The 22,259-nt window shown below is 41.7% G+C and overlaps 2 protein-coding genes across 5 annotated transcripts in view; one reads left to right on the forward strand and one right to left on the reverse strand.

Annotated features, from left to right (window-relative positions):
- On the forward strand, window positions 1-8,375 carry slc5a11 (solute carrier family 5 member 11). The gene is made up of 16 exons (XM_038699682.1): window positions 1-306; window positions 1,276-1,425; window positions 2,212-2,283; window positions 2,379-2,483; window positions 2,603-2,662; window positions 2,752-2,856; window positions 3,042-3,147; window positions 3,267-3,347; window positions 3,435-3,640; window positions 4,314-4,449; window positions 4,575-4,682; window positions 4,777-4,927; window positions 5,418-5,586; window positions 6,609-6,824; window positions 7,380-7,554; window positions 7,664-8,375. Exons 2-16 carry the CDS (start codon window positions 1,285-1,287, stop codon window positions 7,888-7,890), a joined length of 2,058 nt encoding a protein of 685 aa, XP_038555610.1. The 5' UTR covers window positions 1-306; window positions 1,276-1,284; the 3' UTR covers window positions 7,891-8,375.
- The window catches only part of arhgap17b (Rho GTPase activating protein 17b), a 22,773-nt gene continuing 8,767 nt past the window's right edge, over window positions 8,254-22,259 (reverse strand). Inside the window, exons 3-21 of one of the 4 annotated variants that reach the window (XM_038699650.1) lie at window positions 21,118-21,222; window positions 20,540-20,616; window positions 20,177-20,288; window positions 19,794-19,870; window positions 19,481-19,583; window positions 18,987-19,055; window positions 18,775-18,856; window positions 17,174-17,301; window positions 16,528-16,639; window positions 16,363-16,444; window positions 16,122-16,202; window positions 15,550-15,663; window positions 15,372-15,463; window positions 14,313-14,451; window positions 13,191-13,490; window positions 12,435-12,550; window positions 11,940-12,353; window positions 10,208-10,258; window positions 9,522-9,661 (exon numbers count right to left, since the gene is read on the reverse strand). In XM_038699650.1, the coding sequence (XP_038555578.1) occupies window positions 10,251-10,258; window positions 11,940-12,353; window positions 12,435-12,550; window positions 13,191-13,490; window positions 14,313-14,451; window positions 15,372-15,463; window positions 15,550-15,663; window positions 16,122-16,202; window positions 16,363-16,444; window positions 16,528-16,639; window positions 17,174-17,301; window positions 18,775-18,856; window positions 18,987-19,055; window positions 19,481-19,583; window positions 19,794-19,870; window positions 20,177-20,288; window positions 20,540-20,616; window positions 21,118-21,222 (2,211 nt within the window). In that variant the 3' untranslated portion in view covers window positions 9,522-9,661; window positions 10,208-10,250. Of the gene's footprint in view, window positions 9,662-10,207; window positions 10,259-11,939; window positions 12,354-12,434; window positions 12,551-13,190; window positions 13,491-14,312; window positions 14,452-15,371; window positions 15,464-15,549; window positions 15,664-16,121; window positions 16,203-16,362; window positions 16,445-16,527; window positions 16,640-17,173; window positions 17,302-18,774; window positions 18,857-18,986; window positions 19,056-19,480; window positions 19,584-19,793; window positions 19,871-20,176; window positions 20,289-20,539; window positions 20,617-21,117; window positions 21,223-22,259 lie in introns of all 4 variants that reach the window. The other 3 variants (XM_038699655.1, XM_038699642.1, XM_038699662.1) reach the window with 3 other exon arrangements.

Raw genomic sequence — 22,259 nt, forward strand, 5'->3', positions numbered from 1 at the left:
TCGCTGCCCATGTCTTCTCTGTAATTAGAATGAATTTAAAACTCATTCAGCAATCATTTAGCTGTGTGTTGTGCAAACACCTCTCTGTTAGGAGTAATAAGTCCCTTACATTTTAACTAAACCCTTGTAGTGCACGAGGTGAAAGTGGAGTTTGATCTTTCGGTGAGTGGAGGAAGCTTCGAGACAAAAATGTGATTCCTCGGATTTATATAATTTGTGACATGCTGTATTGTTTGGGCCGGACAACAACGCTCAAGGCAGTCTGGCTGGAATGATTCACAGTGTGACAACTTACTGATTACTAAGGTGAGTTTATTTACCAGATAATATGATCAAATATGCAGCCTGAAAAGTTGTAGCTTTTACTGATATGTGACGTGCTGTAAAATCTCAGTAGATTTGTCATTTAAGATGGAAGGAAATCACTAGGAAGGAAAGGAAGGTTTATTTTTATAGGTGTCGCAAAGTGCTTCACAAGTCAACTGTAGCGTTTAAGTGCTAAATCTGTATGGTTTCACAGGCTGATAGAAGTGCAGTTTGGAAGTCTAGATTTAAATATTTAGCCGTGTCGTCAACAGTTAACTGTGCATAACAACAGTGCAGCAGGTTTCATAAACATGTCTCCAGCAATTAACAAATCATAATAAAAAATAATAAACATGCTTTGAGGTTAGATTATGGTAGTGTGTCTCAACAGGTCAGTGATGGAAGAGTCTTGCATTTTACTTCAGTGTATGTACAGAAGTACATGGTGTCATTGCCCATAAATGCCCATCGCATTTATGTTTATGTTGTATGTCTTTATGTCTGCAACCATGGTAATTGTGCTGCTGCCTGTCTTGGCCAGGACACTCTTGAAAAAGAGATTTTTAACTTCAAATGTTTTTTTCCTGGTTATATAAAGGTATAATAATAATTTTAAAAAGCTTCCAAAGTGTAGCTGAAATGAATATGAGACTTCAGTTTTCAGGGTTAGACAAATCAAGTGAGTATCCTCCCAAGTTAAAGTCTTTTTAGTACTCTTTGTCTTAACATTTCTCCACAAAGAGGAAATTTATACACAAAAGACTTTGAACGACTGATGGTCATGCTGCATGTTAATATCAAAGTTGACCCAAACTGTGTTATATGTGCACACTTGTCTGCCTACATGATATACTGCTGGGTAGATTAATATGTTTTGTCAAATCTGTGCATGAAAAGTAATTGTGTCAAATAAATGTAGTGGAAAGATAGTAGACTAGTCCACGTACTTATTTTTGTTCACTATCACAGCAGGGGACAATGGACCTTACACAAGGCCCCCATGGAACCAGCATGCCCCCTTCCCCATCGCCCCCTCCAGGGGGCAGAAGTTCCCTGGTTACTGTAGATATAGTGGTGCTGGTAGTCTACTTTCTACTGGTTCTGGCTGTTGGCTTCTGGGTAAGGATCAATACCTTCACCAAGAATGTTTACATACATTGCATTTACATACTATTTCTTGTGGTGTATGGAAAAGTGTTCCAGGTTGTTATGAATTGAGAGTTAATGGCTTAAAGTCAGAAGCTAGCAAGATACAGAAATAGTCTGTATAAACAACAACCTGTCCAGCTGGAAGGCAGGTGGCTATTATTCTGATGACCACACATACCAGCCTTCAAATCTACTGATCTTTTGCTTGTGATTTAGCATCATTCTTTCATCATTTGCTTGCAAAAAGGGTTTGATTCTCTGTGAAAAAAGTGGGAAAAAATTGGCCTCTCAGTATTCTCAGCATAGGTAGAAGATATGTACAATGTAGTATTTCGGGTAGCAATGTCCAGTTTTTCTTCTTTTCTCTGGAAGAGAGAATATCTTGTTATGAGTATGAATATGAGAGTGTGACCATGAAAGTTTTCAAGCTGCGAGTCCTGCGAGAACATGTCCTGCCGCGTTTCTTTCACCTGTGACCTTGTTGCAAGATACCATCTTCCTCCAACCCTGTCAGCTGTGCTGGTTTTGCAAAACACATTGAATGTCAACACACCAACAACCATTTAGTGGCTTCAGCTGAATGAAATCACCAAGGTATGGTGCCAGATGTTGGTACTTGATACAGCACTCTACGGAGCTGTCCTATCACGTCGTTGGGGATCCTGTTTGTGATGCCAGTGACTTTCTTTTTGGGTGTCATAAATAGGCGTTTCTCCTGTAATTGTATCTTTAAGATGTTTCTCATTTTTCTGCAAGTCCATGTGCAGGACAAAGCGCAGCACAGTGGATGGATACTTCCTGGCTGGGAAGAACATGACCTGGTGGCCGGTGAGTCAAACACCTGACCAGAGCCTGTATTTCTAATAAGGTAACACTTTAAAAGTGAAGTACTGATTGATCCTGATTCCTTTATCTATATTCAGGTGGGTGCCTCGCTGTTTGCCAGTAACATTGGCAGTGGGCATTTCATTGGCCTGGCAGGGTCAGGAGCTGCAGCCGGAATTGGAGCCATTGCATATGAGTGGAATGTAAGAGACTGAATATATGCTCTAAAGACATGTTACTGTAAAAACAAGTTTGATATATTGAACATAGCGGCTGCCTTTAAAGTCTGAAGTGTTCAAAGTTGTTGCTTGGTCTTCGACAGGGTATGCTGATGGTGCTGCTGTTGGGATGGCTCTTCCTACCCATTTATATCGCCTCTGGGGTAATATATGTATACACACATAAAATATCACACATGCACACATGCATTTATTCCTTCGTAATCATCTTCGAACTTCTTTCTTTCTCCAGGTGACCACCATGCCAGAATACTTACAGAGACGGTTTGGTGGTAGAAGAACACAGTTATTTATAGCTGTCCTGTCCTTATTTATCTACATATTCACAAAGATATCGGTATGATTCAAATCAACAGTAATTCACTAGTGATCATATGCTGTGTTTAGACAAATTATTATGTTTGTGTTGTGCCTGCTTATCTCAACTCTACCGCAGTTTTTACACAAAACCCCCTTGCGTGTGTGTTGTATTTTCTGTCTTGTATCTACACCGTGTGTGTGTGTGTGTGTGTGTGTGTCCAGGTGGACATGTATGCAGGCGCAGTGTTCATTCAGCTCGCCTTGCAGTGGAACATCTACCTGGCTGTGGTTCTGCTGCTGTCAGTCACTGCTCTATATACTGTAGCAGGTGACCTTTCTCCTTCTCTCGCCCTTTCTAAAACCTCTTGCTCAGAAATTATAAGAGCTTAGACAAAAAAGAGTGCTGCTTACTGCTTGTTCTGTATGTCACTGGCCGTTGTGTCCCAGGTGGTCTGGCTGCAGTGATCTACACAGACGCTGCTCAAACTGCTATCATGCTGGCAGGATCTCTCACCCTTATGGCCTTCAGTAAGTCCAATCTGACTGCACATGACACCCTCACATCACCAGCACTTTATGCTCCAGTTTGTCTGACCCTGCTGTCCCCCCGTTTAGGCTTTGTGAAAGTCGGGGGCTGGGATGCTCTGATGGAGGGATACGGCAACGCCATCCCTTCGATCCGCGTGCCAAACTCAACCTGTGGCATCCCCCGAGCTGACGCCTTCCACATATTCAGAGACCCGGTGAACTCTGACCTGCCTTGGCCTGGGGTCATCATCGGCATGTCCATCCCCTCCATGTGGTACTGGTGTTCTGATCAGGTACTACAATAAAAAACGAGCACCATGAAAATGAAATACTAGACAATTAATATTGCAGATGATATGCAATGATTAAAAATGTCCACATAATAATAAACACCAAAGAGTAAAATCAGATATTACAAATTAGCAAATCTAAAAAAAATCCTTTTTGTACAGGGAGAATATAGGGGCCCTGACTTGCCAACATGGAAACAGCATTTTTATTTTAATGCATTTCACTTATAAAATGTTAGGGGGTTGTTCTTCCATAAAAGATAAAAGTGTAATTTAATGCTTTTGCTGTTCTAACAAATTCCTGTTAAGTTAAGCATGAAAGAGTCTGTAAATCCCCATCTTGAGAATTTGGAATGTTTTGCTCTACAGAGGGGTTGGAAATCCTTTCATGCAATATCAAAGTGATCGTTTGCCAACCTGCCAAACCTGAGGCAACAGAAGACGAGTTGTTTTAATGAGCATTTCCTGTCTTCTCAGTTCAGCACTTAAAACACATAAAACCTTTACCCCATGATACCTGCTAGACTCTTCAGTGATAACAGCGAGATATGTGATTGCCTTATTCGTTCTGATTCTCAGTAAATAGTACTTACATACTGCTGCATGCGTTATCGCTCATTAACCAACAGCCCCTGGATGTTAACTGAGAGTCAGCTGTGGATGTGATTCTCTGCAGGTGATTGTGCAGCGATCCTTGGCAGCTAAGAACCTGACCCATGCAAAAGGTGGCTCCCTACTGGCTGCTTATCTAAAGATTCTCCCTTTCTTTGCTGTCATGCTGCCTGGCATGATCAGCAGGATACTTTACACAGGTGCAGTTTGAAATGTATGTTTTAATTCATCAATCCCAGCAGCTGGGGCAATGTGCTTGATATACACTCACTGTGAAACTGTATATGACTTTGTTCGAGATTTGTGTTTTGATAATGTTGTTTAGATGATGTGGCGTGTGCAGACCCCGAGTTGTGTGAAGAGATTTGTGGCAACCGAGTGGGTTGTTCAGATACCGCCTACGCCAGACTGGTCATGGAGCTGCTGCCTGCAGGTGAGACTTTTTCTCTTGTTACACCTCCTGTCCTGCCCTTTTCTCTGTGTAGCCAAACACAGCCTCTTTCATGTCAATCTGTGTGTCCTCCCAGGGCTTCGAGGTTTGATGATGGCAGTAATGATTGCTGCCCTCATGTCCTCTCTGACCTCCATCTTTAACAGCTCCAGCACCATTTTCACCATGGATCTGTGGAAGACTTTCAGATCTCGTGCATCCGAGTGGGAACTTATGATTGTGGGCAGGTATGTGACCATCTTTGGGCAATCAGACATGACCCAAAATGTGGTCCTAGTTGTAGTATGTGATTTGTACTGCAGCACTGGTCTCAAAAATCCTCTGCCTCTATACAGACGGCCACCCTGCCATCTGCTTTTTACATTGGGGTCTATGTTAAAGGTCATAAATCGTGTATTGTGTATTGTGTTCCCACTTGTACTATCTAAATTTTTTTTTAATTCTATTTAACCACCTATGGCATTATAATGCACTTTGGATGAAATCATCCACCAAACAAAAATTATATTTTTTTTCTGTCATGCTCATCCAAACCATAATCCCTCTTTCCACATATTCCTATAATGACTTTGCCAGATTTTCTTTTCTAGCCAACACGGCCCCCTCATAACGAATGTACAGTGCTGTTCAGATATACAGTTTTCCATTCCCTTCATGTCTGTGCAGAGCTAAACTGCATCATTTTGAAATGAATCTAAAGTTTTATGTGTTCTGCAGGGTGTTTGTGCTCGTGCTGGTGGCAGTGTCTGTGCTGTGGATTCCCGTCGTCCAGGCCAGTCAGGGTGGGCAGCTTTTTATCTACATCCAGTCCATCAGCACCTACCTCCAGCCCCCAGTCTCCATCATCTTCCTCATGGGCTGCTTCTGGAAGAGGACTAATGAGAAGGTAAGGGGGTATAGCCTCAGATTGTGTCTGTGACTGAATATGGTTTATTCATTGAGACATTGAAGAAAGAGATCCTGCGTCATGTCAGTGTTAGGGCATGTGTGTCCAGTGGCGCCCCCAGAAACTTCTCCTAGGAGTGACCAGATGGGGCCACTGGAAATACTGGAGGGCCAAAAACCATAACTTAATTTTGGGTCTATGAGCCGGCTCTTTTATATGAATGATGGAAGCCAACTCACATCTGAGAGCTGTTTTCAGAGTGTGGGGTTGGAGTGTCACAGTGATAGCTGTTTATTTTCTTTCACATGAACTACTGTGAAAAATATAGCCTACATTATTAATTTAAATAAATAGTACCTAATGTAATATATATAGTATATAGCATTTTATTGGATACTCACCAGGGGAGCCACTGGGGGGCGCAGTAATTTTATCAGGGTGGCGTGGCCACCCTTGGCTGTCCCTTGATGTGTGTCATATTCTACCAAGACAATTCTTTAAGGTATTAAATAGCTGGGTTTCCCTACCAGTCAGTCAACTGAAGAAGTCTCTTGGATAAGGGATGAAACATCTAGTAACTTTAACCAAGTCCAGTTGCCCTTGATTTTAGTCTTCTTTGGATAACTGACTGAGAAGCTTCATAGACACAAAAGGTTTTTACTGTAGATCACTCCCAATGACTGGCTGTACAAAATGTTATTTATTAAATGTGTAATCAGAAATATTTTAGGTCAGATTTATGTTTGTGTTATGTCTCTACAAGACTTTCTGAATGTAAAACTGTGACTTTATGACAGCAAATTACTTTGTATCCCCCCTCTTCCTGCATCTTTCTCACCCTCCACCTCTTTCATCATCATTTGTGTGTGCACTGTGGGGTGACAGCAACAAGACTGCATAGAGTTCAGATCAAGATGTGAACCTAATCTCAAAGCAACATGAGATAAAATGTGAGACCGGTTTTGTGTACAAGTGTAACTAAATGCATGTGTGATTGTGCTCATCGACTCTCCCTCCTTCAGGGTGCATTCTGGGGCCTGGTTGTCGGCCTCTTTGTGGGCTGCATCCGTATGTTGCTGGACTTCATTTACCCTATGCCTCTGTGCAATGAGGAGGATGACAGGCCTGGGGTGTTGAAATATGTGCACTACTTATACTTCTCCATGTTGCTGTCCTTCATCACCCTGGTTGTGGTGGTTGCAGTCAGCCTAAGTACAGAGGAGCCCAAACCGGAGCAGGTGAAGCCACTTCATCAGATCTAAATTGAAGTGCTTTTTATGAGCCACTGATTAAGATGGAGAAATTTAATTTGACTTCTCATTTTAAGCAAAATTGTTTTAGATTCAGTGTCTCACCGAAAAACATTTTGTGCACAACTTAATACATAAAATGAATGCATTTCCTACCATAGAAAAATGTTTTGAAACAGGCATAGCTTATATCAGTTTGCAGTCTTTCTCTTTCAATAGGGCACTGTTTTGGTCGATTAACATCACTACACAAGATGCAAAGAATCCAAGTATCTGCTCATTATAACATCAATCTACAGCACCACTGCGTGTCAATAGACTGATATCAGTTTGCAGTACACTGATTTAAAACTGTGACCAAACGTATCATTTGGATCCTTCAAAAGTATGTCTGCTGTAATTCACACCTGACATAAAGAACAGTTTTTGGCATCTTGCAAAAAATAATACTGACAGCCTCTGAAACGTCTATAGGGGAATAAATGCGATTTTCTTAGTTCTTTGGAAGTTAACTTTTTGCATCATGTGTGTTTGTTTGGACAGATAAGTCGCCTCACCTGGTTCACAAGGTTTGACCCAGTGGACCCCAAAGAGCAGGTCTTCTCAGTGGAGCGGGGTACTAAGACCTTAGAGGTGATAACTAGTCAGTCCAATGAGATGGGAGTCACAGGAAGAGAGGAGGAGGGCAGCAATGGAAAAACATGTCATTGCAGGAAAGGTGCGTCTCTGTCCTGAGTACCCTTTTCCATTTGACCAATTGTCCGCCTCACCGGTGAACACACCCTCTCCACACTCAGTGTTTCCTCTCTCCCTTTTGAACTCTCCAGACTCTTCGTCCTCCCTGTCCAGCGTCCAGAGCCAGTCCAGGCTGATGTCTGCCCTCTACTGGCTGTGCGGGATGGAGAGAAGGAAGGAGGGAGAGAATGTGACACCTCCTGCACCCGAACAGCCTATCTGCTCTCTGGAAGAAAAGCCATGTTTACGACGCATTGTTAACACCAACCTCATCATTTGCATCTCTGTAACTGCCTTTATCATTGGCTATTGGGGTTGACAGGCAGGTTGTGACATTCTCAATGGAGTTATAAAAGTTATTACTTTTCCGTCCCCTTTCTTCTTTTTTGCTCCTAAAAATGAGATGCCCATACTGTGATACATTTCCTTTAATACACACAGTTGATGGAATGGATTCCACGTTGAAGTATAATTTTGCAACTGATGCCTGAAATGAGTCTTTTGTAATATTGGTGACATATCTGGAATGTCATTTTTCTTTAACAAAAGTTCCATTTACAGTATTTAGTAGTAGTATTACAGCTGAAACGCATACAAAAATAGACTGAAGATGACTGCTGAGGAGGAAATCTTTTTCACACTTTGTATTTTTGACAAAATAACTGAGAAGCTGACAACACTGTAAAATGTTGAAAAATCTTTAATTAAGAGTAATGATGCATTGTATGATGCATTATGTGCAGAAAAGCCAACATAAAAATGCTGAGAAGAAATAAAAAACATAATCAAAGAGCTGAAAAACAAGGTAAAGATTGTCAGCTGGAGTAAAAATTATACACAAAGAATGTAATTTTTTTGGCTGTATTTGGCTCATAGCTTTGAGCTTGAGTGGGAGTGATCAGTCACAAGCTATGTATTGAAAATACATTTATCACAATTTGTTAAAAATCCCTTTTAATGATGAAAGGCAATCTTTGGTAAATCAGGTCAAGTGAAATCAAACAAAACTCAGATGGAAAACAAAACAAAAAAATCTACCCCACTGGATTACTAGAAGGAAAACTGCCTGAAATACCAAAAAGTACAGCATATGTGCTGTGGAGAGGACACTGCTGGAAGACAACTGCATTTTATATTGCACTCTAGAGAAAATATTTGGTCATTTGCAACCATAATGAAGTCGAGCAGCTCTAAATTTTTATAAAATTTCCTTTAGCCCATATCCATTGGTTTTGGTCCTTTACACTAGTGTGTACAGTGTGCTGCTGAAGTGTGTGACAGTTATTGCCCTCCTAAGCAGAAGATCACATTTAGCCAGTTAAGATAATGCCAGAATGTGATTCTGTTTAATGATGAATAGATCATCAGTGGCTCGCTAACACTGAAATATCTCCACACAACTGTGCTGCCGAGTAAAAAACAACTGTGCGTTAAAACCTGATGCTAAAACCAGATTCACAGATTCCTGTCTCCGAAAAAAAACACCCATAGCATTGAACCTATAGCAGACAGCAACATTTTGAAAAAGAAGCAGGAGACATGTAAAAGTTTATCACTCTTTGAGTTCTGCTGCTATTTGTTCAGGTTATATACTTGAGTCCTGTTAGCCTCGACTCTAGCAAGGCTCTGCAGTCCAGTCTTAAAATACACAGCAGTATAGAGAACAAAGGGAGTTTGATATGAAGTCTAAAAGCTGGACAGGGGTGTTGTGGTTTATACCACCACTGTAAAGTGAGGTTTTTGGTTCGAGTCTCAGCAACAGAATAAAAGGCAGCCATTTTTCCCCCAGAAAGCAGTCTGGCATCATGTGAGTAGAGCGTGAAGAGGTGGAGTAAACTGCTTGAGTTACCTGTCTGATATTTGATTCTAAAAATTTGAATCTGTAAGGTGGACCAGCTGATTGAAGGAGATGAGCCCTCTCTTTTTTCACAGAGCGGTGCTCTCTGTATGGATCTGAGGGTCGAGGGGTGGGGCTAGGATGGTGGTGGCGGCGGCAGCGGGCTCTTGACCAGCAGAGCTCTCCCCTTTTTGGTCCACAATCACCTCAGGGATGAAAGCTCGTCCAATCCCCTTCAGGACCAGGCCTCCATCTGTATAGGACAGTTAGGGGGACGGGTCAGCAAGTACATTTGTTTAGACACGTCTTGAACCATACTTATAACAGCCACACACACACACACATTTACAAACTCTGTAAGACACCAAGGATGGATCCTTCTGTTAGATCTAGTTCATTTTGCATATATGGTACCAGTTATGTAAATTTTTAGAGGTGGAGGCAGGTATTGAAGAGTATCCTTGGTGTGTTAATCTTTAAATGTGAAGCATTTCCCACATAGATCTGTTCAATAAAGTGCACATACAGAATATCAGCAAACTGTCATGTTAGTTAACAACAGAAAACTGTTCGCCCCAGGGGTGGTGTGGGACTCACAAGCATGTTAGTTTTGTTGGACAGCGGGGTTAAAGTGCAGGACATACGCATACTAATATACATAAATATGTATACAGTAAGTGTGTAGCCAACAATTACACACAAAGGAGCAAAAGCCTACATTGTTTGTTTCCCCCACATAAACACACGCATGCACCGGACACAGAAGCAAGGCCAAGGCATCAGCCAATCAGATCCTTACCATTACCTGCTTGCAAAGCTCATCTTACAGGCAGGCCAGCAGTTCAGACATCTGCAATGTTTACACATTTCCTGTCATGCATCAGATCACCACAGTTATATTTAGTGTGTGAGGCACTATACAGTGAAACCAAAAGCCAGAAATCTACATACAGTAAGGCCCCGAGAGGAAGCTGAAATCACTCTATACTAAAGTATCAGCAGACGATCAGCAAGTGATTTCAGTCGCTGCGCGATGTTGCTTTGATGTTTCATGCACTATGCTTCATAAAAGTCTTTCAGTAAAACACATCAAGAGTTGCTGATGGCACAAACTGTAAACACCAAGTACATTTTCTCAAGTGCTGTACTTAAGTATAATTTTGAGGTATTTGAGTATTTCCATCTTCTGCTCCTTTATACTTCTACTCCAATAAAGATTCAGAGGCAATATTGTACTTTTTACTCCACACTAACTTGACAACTTTCATTACTTTGCAGATTCAAATTGATTACACAAAATATAAATCACTAAATAAATAATAATGTAGTATTATAGGTTAGGATAAGATAATAATAATTGAACATGAATGCATCTCTAATAATAATAATAATAATCCACTAACTAAAAAAATAATAATATAATAAATAACACTGACAGGATGCTTTCACATAATGAGTACTTTTACTTTTGATAATTAAAATACATTTTGCTGACAATAATAATTGTCAGGGAAATTTCTTAGTGGGCTTAATTCAACAGGTAATTGAACAGGTGAGGTCGGCTTATGTACAGGTCACGCTCGGGTTAATTTCTGCCTTTTCAGCCGTAGTTCTTTGCCTCTGTCTCACTCCCTGTCAGGGTGACGACAGCTGGCGGAGAGCGAGACAATATAGTTCAGGCACCAGTCTAGCAAATATCAGTGTCCTCTGAGAATCTCACAGGTTTACAGAACTCCACGGATTAGTGCAAAATACATGAGACCATTAGACTTCAACGTGACTAAAGGTAACAGATTTATCCAATAACCTTGTAGCAAGACACACATGGACAGTATGGGACAGCACAGGGATACATATTGTGGACCAGGAGTTTCGTCATATTGGTGTTGGTGCTACACTGTATTCTTTTACCATTCTCCCCGTCTGGGCTCAATAAACAATGCTGAGTTAGTCAGAACTTTTCCACACATACACCTGGCACCTGGCTCACTTTGTTTTCTTACACAACACTAATGTACTTTTTCTTAAATAGGAGGTTGAATACACAAATTTTATTTGTATACATGACTTTTACTTTTAGTAAAAAAAGTGTTTTTAAATTTTGGTATTGCTACTTTTAGTTAAGTAAACCACTACTGACCTTCTTCCGTCTTAGGTCTGTGCACCACAGCACTACAGAAGTGGCCCGATCAAAGATTAGCTATAGCTATTTGGAGCTAGATGAGTTTCCTTTGCAAAAACTTAAACATACAGTGCACATGTTGTGCACACATTCACACGGTGATGCATCTGTGATACAGTATAAGTACTCTGAAATGTTTTTAACATTTTTTGATTTCTACTGCCTGTGTACCTTTTTTTTTCTCCCCCCAATCTGATTCTTAACTACAGTCAGCTTTATTTGCATTGCTGGTACTATTTAAATATCATGATGCACAATATTTCATGACTGCACAATATTTCTTATATATTACTATAAAAAAACCAAAAAACAAACATGATCTGTGAGGAACAGGGAACGCACTGTTTACCTGTTATGATCTTGGAGGCGGAGCTGCAGAGGTCATTATCATTGTCATTTGCTGTAGGTTGTGGGGGCGGCGGCATGTTGGGTCGGGCCCGTGGCCTGGGAGCTGGCCTGGAGGGGCGAGGAAGAGACCCAGAGTGGTAGAATGACAGTGGGTGGGAGTGCAGTCCATCGTGAGGCGGAGTGCCAGGAGGGGTGGGAGTTCTGGGGGGGGAGGGCTCCGACTCGCCCTGGGCATGTTGGGCTGGAGGAGGCTGCGGGGGCGGGTGGCTCGGGGCGTGGATTGGGCTGTCTTTGCTGGGGTGGCGTCTGGGGGTGACGGGTGGGTAATGAGGTGTGCCGGCTGTCTGGGTGTTACTGGGATGGGAGGCAAGGGGGCTGGCCTGTTTGGGTGGGGCTGGGGCCTGCTTCTTGGTGCCTTCAGAAGAAAACAGAATTATTATTACATGATATTAACAATATTAATGGTACTAAATAATCAGAATATACATTCCCTCACCTCTGCGAACCATGTGTGGACTAGGCCCCCTGGATCCACCCTGAATGTGGGGGGTTCCTGCTGTAAGATGGAGTGAACCATTCCTCTGGGGAGGGGGGGTGGACTCACGGGCTGGGCTGTGGAAATACAAGGAATCCAAATGTTAATCAATCAACATGTCATCTGTGCATTACATTTAACAAGGAAGTGCTGCATTGGGGCAAGAACTCATGCACATAATTTCTAAAACAAACACGTACTTCCATTCAAAGACTAATCACATTAGGTGAAGGTTATCACACTAGGAGTAACTCAAAGAACAATATTATAAAGACAAGTGTAGAGAACAGGGATGCAAAATTTGTTCAGCAATCTGTTACATGCAAAAATCAGACACTGCAAAAAGTAGTCAGACAGACACGCTGACAGGCAGGCAAGGAGGAAGGGGAGTATGTTTTAAAAATTAGACGGAGTTTGGTCAATCATTACAACAAGCAGGAGGGAGGACAAAAGTTGCCTGTAAACAAAGCATCACATGATTTTTGTTGCATTACATTCTTATTATGTTAAAATGAAGCAAATTTGAAAGCTGTGGACATAATAGACATTGTTATTCTTGTGATTTTCCACTATATCACCTCGGATATGGGAACTATAAACTCAAAAGGACCAATCAAACACATGACATACACAAAAACGTGGGTGAGCTCCAGATTGGCTGATTGGCTACGAGCAGGCGGTGGACTACTGTTGCTACCTCAGCTCGCTTCTCCTTACCTGCTATCCTCTGCGCTGAGCTGGGTTACAATCTGAGGTTGCATTGTGGCTACCTGGACCCCACCACCCAGACCACCAACAACACCACCACCACCACCACCACTAACAGCACCACTCAGGCCAGGCTGCTCAGCCTCTGTAGCCGGGGACGGAACCTGGGGCTGGGGCTCAGGCTGGGTGGGACCCCAGGCTTCCAGAGGAGGCAGTGGGGGTTGGAAGGTGGGTGAGGTTAGCTGTGGCTGCTTTCTATTTACAGTGCTGGTTCTACGTGGAGCGGGCTCCGGATGTTTGTTAACAGTGCTAGGGAGGGGGGGGAGAGGGGAGAGGGGAGAGAATTCAGGAGGGCAAACCACACGCCATCAGGCAGAATGAAAGAGCAGGAGACAGAAAACAGTGAGAGCAGAGACAGACAGAGAGAGATAGTGCGAGAGACAGAAAGAGACACCACTTCCTGAGTTTATGAAACCAGCTCAGAAAGAAGAACCCAAAAAAAGGACATAAAACCACATGGCAGTGACCTTTTAAATAGAACAACTTTGACATCTCTGCAGGGACAGAAGTGACAGATGCCACACCATACAAACAAAATGCAACAGAGGAAGCCCACACAAAACATAAAACCAGCAACCTACAGTGTGACCTAGGCTTTAATTGGAAACAAAGGAGATAACACAAGAGTACACAAGAGTGACACACGAGAATTATAGCTCTAGACAAAATGGTATCCCAATAATACTGAAAAATGTTTCATTAAAAATGTCTGAAAGAGAACTGCTTTTTCATCATGTTCAGTACGAACCTTGAGAAAAACATAAATGATTAGATTGCGCTGAAATCAGCAAAAAATAACAGAAATGTGGTGCAGAAATCACACAGAACATCATTCCCTTCTTTTACTCGTTAGTGACTGGATTCACGGGAGCTACATTGGACTACGGCACAGCTTTGAAGTCTGGACTGGGCAGATCTTCAGTGGGTGTTTCAGTGACTGTGATGGACTCGTTGGCCACTACATAGAGGGCCGACACGACTGGGCCCCGCGACTCCTGCCTGCTCAGTGTCTTGGGACGGGACGGGAGGGTGAGGGGCAGGCTGAGGCTGAGGTTGGGGCGAGACAGGTACCTGTCTTTACGGGGGGTGTGACTGTCCCCGTCCTGCCCCACCAGGCTGCCGGGGCGTTTCCTATCCAGGCCGGGTTCGGGGTCTGCCGTGGCTGGGTGGGTGGGCAATGCAAACATGCCTGAAACATTGAAGTCCACCTCTGGAGGGAAGAAGGTGGGAAGCAAATAGACGAGAGGATGAAAATTACAATCATGGTAAAGATGATATCCTAATGCTTGTACCATATCAAGAATAATCAATAATTCAATTGCTAGTTATTTTTTAGCCACACTAGCTAGTAATTTGATACACACATTCATGTCTTCCTTATGATGAATTGTAATTATATTATTGTGTGTTTGTGTTTAGTGCAAAGTCGCAAATGTTAGCACGCTAACACATTATACCTGCTAACAGCATGTTAATATTGTCACAGTGAGCGTGTTCCCAGGCTGACAGTAGCATTTAGCTCAAGGCACCACTTTGCCAAAGTACAGCCTCAAAGAGCTGCTAGATGGCTTTTGTTAAATTATTTTTAGCTATAATTTAATTGTCTGGTGCTGGTAACAAACCGCTAAAAGACAAGCATGGAGCTTGTTAATTGCACATGTTGGAGAGACAATATACAAAAAAAAAAAGGAGAAAAAGAGTAAAAGAGTTTTCTTTTTTCAGTCCTCCTCACAATACATCCCTCACTTAAAACGGTAGAGGCACATTTGGAAAGAATCCCCAAGACCCAAAGCTTAAAAAAAACAATAAATGAAGGTGGTTGAAACATTATCTGCTAATAAACTGCTGTAGCTGCATTCTATATATTCAGATAATTCAATAAAATTTTATTTATATAGCGCCAATTCATAACAAAAGTTATCTCATTGCACTTTTCAGCAGGTCTAGACGTACTCTTTGTAATATAATCACCACAGAGTCTAAATTTGTCACCAAATGATATTCAAGGGACATTGTTAATAGTTGGTAACAGATACATTTCTCCCCAAATCTCCTTGTTGATGTGTTTTCTTTTCTATTTAACCTCTTATAGGTAAGAGAGAGAAGTAGCAAATGCAACAGAGGTTTTACCTTCAGGGAAGAACCAATCAGCATGCTGGATAATGGGCTCAATGATGGCGACCACGTGGACAGATGTAGCTGCTGCCATCTCTGCCAGCGACCTGAATGCACCCGCAGACAGACGGGAAGTTTTATTATTCACGTTGTACTCATAAAGTTAGCATAAATATGAGGTAACAGTTCTTACCCCTCAGTCTTTGCCCACAGCAAGTTGGGCCCAAGGACTATGGCGATGTTGCTGGGAGTCATCTTATTAACCTCGCTGTCCTGAGCCAGTTTAGCCAGAAACTTCACCAGATACCTGCAACAGAGTTGCTTTAAAAAACCTCTAAGCTACACAACTGTTTTTCGTTACAGACAAGTTTGCCAACTAATATTGTGAGCCAGTGGTTCCCAAGCTTTTGAGATTATGATCCCAAAACAACAGTGCCTTTTCCTTTTCAGAATGATTTTTTTTTGTTGCCTGAAGTTGTAAAAGTGTCCAATATTTCACAACCTCTTTTGGGGGGACATGACCCCCAGGTTGGGAACCCTTGTTCTAAGCCTAAGTAAGTGTTCTAGTGAGATGTCTAATTAGGCATTGAAATGATTTCTAGAAAACTAGTAAGACGGCCTTTTCAACTAAAATAGTTCAAATCTGATGTATCAATTACGAAAGTGAAAAATGGAACAAAAGTGAACTCTATACATTCAGTGCTGATTTATTTTTAGAAACACCTCTGCTGTGGCACCAACATGGTGAGTTGAAGACGCTCTTACCTGAGGTTTGCCTTATGGGTCTTTGGCAAATGGTCACATGTCACCCACAAGGCCTGAAGCCTCTTGTCAGGGTCAGACACACTGAAACCACACACAACATATTACATACATAAATTAGTACCAGAATATCTAATGCAACCTGTGAGCACACTTTGCTTCAGGTGTGTGTTTAATGCCTGTTAGCCCAGAGCGAGTGTGTTTTACAGGATATTAAAAGAGCCATGTCCGTGTGTCTTCTTACTTGGAGGCCTGTGTCCACTCGTTGTACAGGCCAAAAGTCATTAGAGGTTCAGGAAGTTCCCTGAGGTAGGACTTCAGGGCTCCTGTGTATGAAGGGAAAATCTATGAGAATATGATCTAGACCAGATGGTGTCAGTTTTTTGGGGGTTTGTAGAAGATGTTGTACCAGCGACGGCATGGGGATCAGAGTAGAACTCTTCAAGCTGAGAGGTGGAGCAGTCCAGCGCTGCTTTGAGCTTCTTCAGTTTTGACGCTCCGGCTGCTATTCTGAAGAGACCCTGCAAGGAAAACGTAGAGGAGCAGGACTGAACAGTGCTTTTTTTTAGGACAGGTTCAGGTGACTGGTTTCAATCCTTAAATTAAAAGGAGTGCGTCTGGGTCGGTAGCAGAAAAGGAGAAGTGGCCACTAAACAACTGAGAAAGTCAAGGGAGCTGTGGCACTTTCAGAATGAGTAGCAGACAAACGTACAGTTTGTTTTGTTTCCGTTAATAAAAATGTCTTAAAATTGTGCTCCTTGGGGAGTCTAGTGATATGGTTACATTTAAAGAGTGTAAAAGTGAACATGCTAATGGATAACAGATGTGCCCCCACACGCACACACAAAACTTATTCCCGCAGCCTCAAGAATAACTGACCACAAGTTGGCCACAGATGTTTCCAGACTGTACATGCCACAATTTCTAGAGAGCAGTCCACATGATCCACACCTCCTTCCAGCAGCGACAAGAGTGGAGCAGTGAATTCTGGTTAATTAACGCTTTAACTTTGCCTTACTTTACCAGAGTTTCTCCTTCTCTTCTGCCATCCATACCTCCTCCTTCATGCCGGTTTCCAGCAGCATCATAACGCAGGCCTCGATGGGCAGAGCGATCTCGCGGTTACTCCTCTTCAGGTGCTCCTCCAGAGCTGTGCCGAACGCCGGCTTCTCCATCCAGGAGTCTAAGAGAGATGAGCGCCATCAGTCTCTTTACGCTTATCCGATGGCTTGAAGCATTTCTGTTTCCCACAATACCCCACGGTCTATATCTACTATATCCATCAACAATGTACACTCAAAAGATTTATCCTTAGAATTTATCCTTAGAACTTTTTTTAAATTACAGAGGCTACGTTTTGTAAGTTCTAGTTTGACTTGGATGGATTATTTTGAACAAAAAAAAATTTAATTCTAGGTGTTTCATCCCAATGCTTTGCTGCCACAGTGATTCTCTCCCTGTCTGAAGTCTGTCACACGTATGATCACTTGCATTTCTATGACGTGCATTTCGATTCTGCTTATCAGTTCCTAACTTCTTGCACAATTCAGTCGCGATCCCGAACTGTAGTGAGCATTTTACAGGCCATAAAAGTTGCACTCATCTGCCAGGACCTGCTACGCTGACCCAACATCACGTCATTTGTTATACAGTACGTCAACAAAGCTTGTGAGAAGAGACAACTTTTGTTTACATTCCTGGACCATGACGGACTGCAGAAAACGCGGTTTGGCTTAGCTTCACAAAAAAAAAAAAAAAAAGATAACGACACAGAAAAATGCAACCCCTGCAGTAAGTATATTTCATGCAGGAGAGGAAGTACCTCAGATGTGACAGAGAATTTACTTAACACGGTGCGGATCTGAAGGAATGCACTGTGTTCAGTGTGGGTTGCGGTCTCCCAGCTATGTCCCCGCTCAGGTACAAAACACAGATGAGTTGACATTCACCTTTTATATTAAAGATAAACAAATGATGTCTACAAATATTATTCCAATATATTTTTTTCTTAGATACGAGTCCCCAGAGAGACTCCTTTCACATTAGCCATGAAGGGGACGAACCAGATTCGATAAAACTGAAACAATACCTAACCCAATATATCGGCTTTCTCCAGGAGAAATCTAGCCATGGAAAATCAGATGTACAGAATTTTTTAAACTGCAGAAAGCTGATTACTTAAACCTGGTTACTTAAGTGCATGTATGAAAGACAGCTTAGGAGAGAAACTGATGTGAGATGATTATAGTAATTTTGTTTTTTGGGAAAATGAACTGACTTCATTGCTATGCATCATTGCTTCATGTGTACCTCTAAGCTGTCAGTAATTCATTTATCTGGACCAAAGAAAAAGCAGATGTGGCATTAGTGATGATGTGGCTTGACACAATAGAGCTGGCTTTCATGAAGGAAATAACTGCTTCTCATCATGAAGGCTGAAATATACAATTTCCTTTCCCATTGCAGTGGCAAGAAAGAACACTTGGAAACAAGAAATGTGTGACAAAAATATTAAAATATTTTAACAAGCATGGCTGCCAGCTCCAAAACTATATTTGGGTTTGATGAGGAACTAAACAGGAGTGATGCAAAGGTTAGGGTTTTAATATTGATTTGATAGATTTAATCAATGTCTGTTTAATTTCTTGCTATTCACCTTGCTGTATTTGGATCGTTGGTATAGCGGCCTCCAGAGCTGCCAGAGACTTCCTGTGGTAGTCTGCCTGGGCCTCTAATAACTGGTACACAAACATAAACACAGGCATTCTTACCGCATCAGCAAACACTTATAATAGTGGAATGGACCATATTTGCATCATATTTCCATTTTAGTTCTGGGTGATTTATGCTAAACTGAGGTGCACCCACCATGACGTAATAGCGTGCATAATCTCCCTCTTTGGAAGCAAAGTTGTACAGGTCTGCAGAGAGCTGGTCCTGTAGGATAAAATAAATATATTTCCATACATGGCAATTATTATGGCAACCTTAGACCTTCCACTTTACTTTACACAGAAACCTTTCATTAAAGCGCAAATGAGCTCCAGATGACAAAGCAATGACCTTTAATTACATGGTCCTACTAATGTGCATAGCATGTTGGTTCCTGGTCAACTCCTGTTACAAGGCTTCCTTTGTTCAGTCAATTCCTAAGACATGATCCTATCCTAATGAGAAGGCCCTGGCTGGAATATACAGCCATTAGATTAAACATTTCTTGTTTAAATATTGTATAGGCAGCACACACAAACCACAGTTCTTGGTAAAGCACTGTACTGTTGTGTGACAACACCATACAATCGTATGATGAGTACTAAATCACAAAAACATGCCTTGCAAGAGATATTTAAAACAAACTCAACCTTGCATATTTCTACTTTGTTGAGAGCCTCGTCCATCTCGTCTTTGAGCGAATCGGCCTTAGCTGCCATGGCCTGGTTGTTGGACTTTGTTGCCTGGTACCACCTGCAGGCCAAGAAATCCTTTAGACTCTTACGCATGTCTACAGGTATGCAAATGTAAATAACAGGGATCATTAAAGACTTTAATCGACCGCTAAATTCAGATTATAAGCCAGAAGGAAGGAATCTTCTGATTGACAAAGCAATGACCTTCTGATCTTCTGAAGGAATCTTCTGATTCCTTCCTTCTGATTCAGATTATAAGCCAGTGTACCTCGTCTTGGCCGAGTCATAGTCCAGAACCAGCTTGGCGAGTTGTTTCCTCTGTTTTAGTATATTGGGAATCTCCACCTGTGAGAGAAACAGAGAGGATCATGAGTACAGCATGAGTACACATGCACTTTATAGTCAACACCTTTCCCGTGAGAACATCTTGTCAATGTGAATCATGCAGAGTCGTAATGCAACATAAAAAATGCCCAAGGCCATGCTGAATTTGGCACACTAAACAGGCGTTTCAGTCAATAGTAATTTGGTTAAAAAGTGATAAGTAAAAAAAAAACCTAAGTCACAAATATACAAATTGACAACTTCTTTATAGAAACATGAAGGTCATAAGTGATCACTACAGTATAAAGAGAGATGCTGTGTTTTTACCTCTGCCAGCTGGTTGAGAGGATCCAGGATCTCTCTCTCAATCTGGACTTCATGCTGCATCAGTTCAGTCGCTAACTTGCTCTCTGCCTCCCCACACACATCCATCATCTTGCTGCTCACACACAAGAATATATAGAAAAAAAGACTGTTATGCCTATTTTTCTCACAGTGAGAAAAATGTTAATGTAAAAGAAAACAAACACACAGACACACAAAGGGGCACCTTGTTTTACTTGGCATTTTCCTTTTACTCATATAATCAATTTTAATGTTCGGTTATTGGTGACACGCTGTGCGCTCTTAAATACTGCTGAAACTGGTCATGCATGGAATAAAATCATCCAGTTAACTTCCGCATCTCACCCGATCAGACTCTCATCTCCCAGCTGACTACCTCCCTCCTGCATGGCCTGCGACAGCGTCGTCAGGGGCAGCTTTTTCTGCAAGCAGACCAGCATATGCAGTTCAGACTACTTAACAATGTGTGGAGAACAAATGGCCAAAAGACAACCCGATGATTAGCTGCAGGCTTGTAAAAATAAAAGTGATATAAAAAGTTAGACAAAGACACAAAACAGAATTTCCTCAGTTATATTGTGTATGTTTGGCTGAGGCGGGTCTGTTATGCAGTTATAGTGAGTCTGGTGCTGAATATTTTTCTCACTCAGTCTCACTCATATCAATGTGTTACATAAGAGGAGATGCCATGTGGTCATAGCACAAGATAGCAGGTCCTTGCTCATACTAACAATGGTGTCACAGTGATTCACCCTGATTTAATTTCTGTATGAGCTACATGCTACACTAGCATCTCTACAGCAAAATGGAAATTCTTTACATAGAGGATCCTGGCTTTGTAGCGTGTTGCTCAACAAAGCACAGCTGCTGAACGAAAGAGCAGTAAAGACAGAGGGTGATTCAGAAAAATCAAGTCTTCTTACATGTCTCTTCTCTGTGTCTGTGCCCAGTTGTCCCTGCAGACAGGACACCAGCTTCTTGTGTGTGTTGTGCGACACCAAACGCACCACCTCCATCCGCCTCTCTATCTGTGTAGGACACAAAATGTTCACAAATTCAGAAATCAGGACAAGCAAACCTGTGTCTTGGTGTGCAATGACATTTTCACCTTCTCAGCACGCACACACGCACACTCTCAAGTTAAACAGAAACAACCTAGGTGAGAGCCACAAATCAAAACACATATGGGGCACGAGGCACTGCTCTTGTTATTGAAAGATGATGGAGGATGTCCATGCTGTTTGTCTAGCTCCGCAGTGTTACAACAGGCAGGCCTGATGGAAGGACTCACGGCAGATAAGCAACACATCAACAAGGCGGATGGAATGTGGTTTTTAATAAGAGCAGGGACACCTCTTTGTTTTGACATACAGTATGCAGAGATATTATCAAGGAGAACAGTTGTAGTCTCACTGCAGGCCTGGGGTGACCTGATCTACTGGTTATACGTTAGGCTGTTTTTTTAAAGTATCATATGGTGTTTTTTTCTTCAGCACAGCTCATCTGACATATACACTGTCAGATTGACTTTCTACCCTCCACGCAGCCCACGGTTTAAGTTAAACTTAAAAAAAGAGACGAGAGAAGGTGTAAGAGAGACAGAGAAAAAGTTAAACATAATGGTTCATTATGTAAGGTCCTTTATACACCACTGAAAACATAGATGTGTATATTATATTGATTTCTGTCAATAGATCCTCCTAAATATCACACACTGGACCTTTAATAAAAAAGTATGTATCAAGGTCAAAAGAACTACACAGGAGAGTCTGTTTTGGACAAACTATCAATATATAAACAATACAAATCAAGTTCTTCAACAATGAACAATGAAGTCCAATAATGCCATAAACAATATCCTGTTCATTGATTTGAGATTTGAGATATTAAAAGGGATATCACTGCTGAAAAACCCTGTATCTAAGAGCTCAAAACTTTTAAATATTGCAGCAAACAAAAATATAGCGCATAAATTAACAGGTTTATTTTCAAAAATGACAAACAGAGACGCGATGTGGATGACAGTTAAGCCAGCAGCGGACAAGAAAAGTGAACACCAACATAC

This window comes from Micropterus salmoides, unplaced genomic scaffold (assembly GCF_014851395.1).
Source record: "Micropterus salmoides isolate LMB-PRFRI ecotype aquatic unplaced genomic scaffold, ASM1485139v1 Ms_hic_scaffold_10, whole genome shotgun sequence".
NCBI lineage: Eukaryota > Metazoa > Chordata > Actinopteri > Centrarchiformes > Centrarchidae > Micropterus > Micropterus salmoides.

Coding starts and splice junctions, on each gene's coding strand:
- slc5a11 (XM_038699682.1), top strand. CDS start 1,285: ATGGACCTTACACAAGGCCCCCATGGAACCAGCATGCCCCCTTCCCCA. Junction 2,284..2,378: donor AGAACATGACCTGGTGGCCG/GTGAGTCAAACA, acceptor ATCTATATTCAG/GTGGGTGCCTCGCTGTTTGC. Junction 3,148..3,266: donor TGCTCTATATACTGTAGCAG/GTGACCTTTCTC, acceptor GTTGTGTCCCAG/GTGGTCTGGCTGCAGTGATC.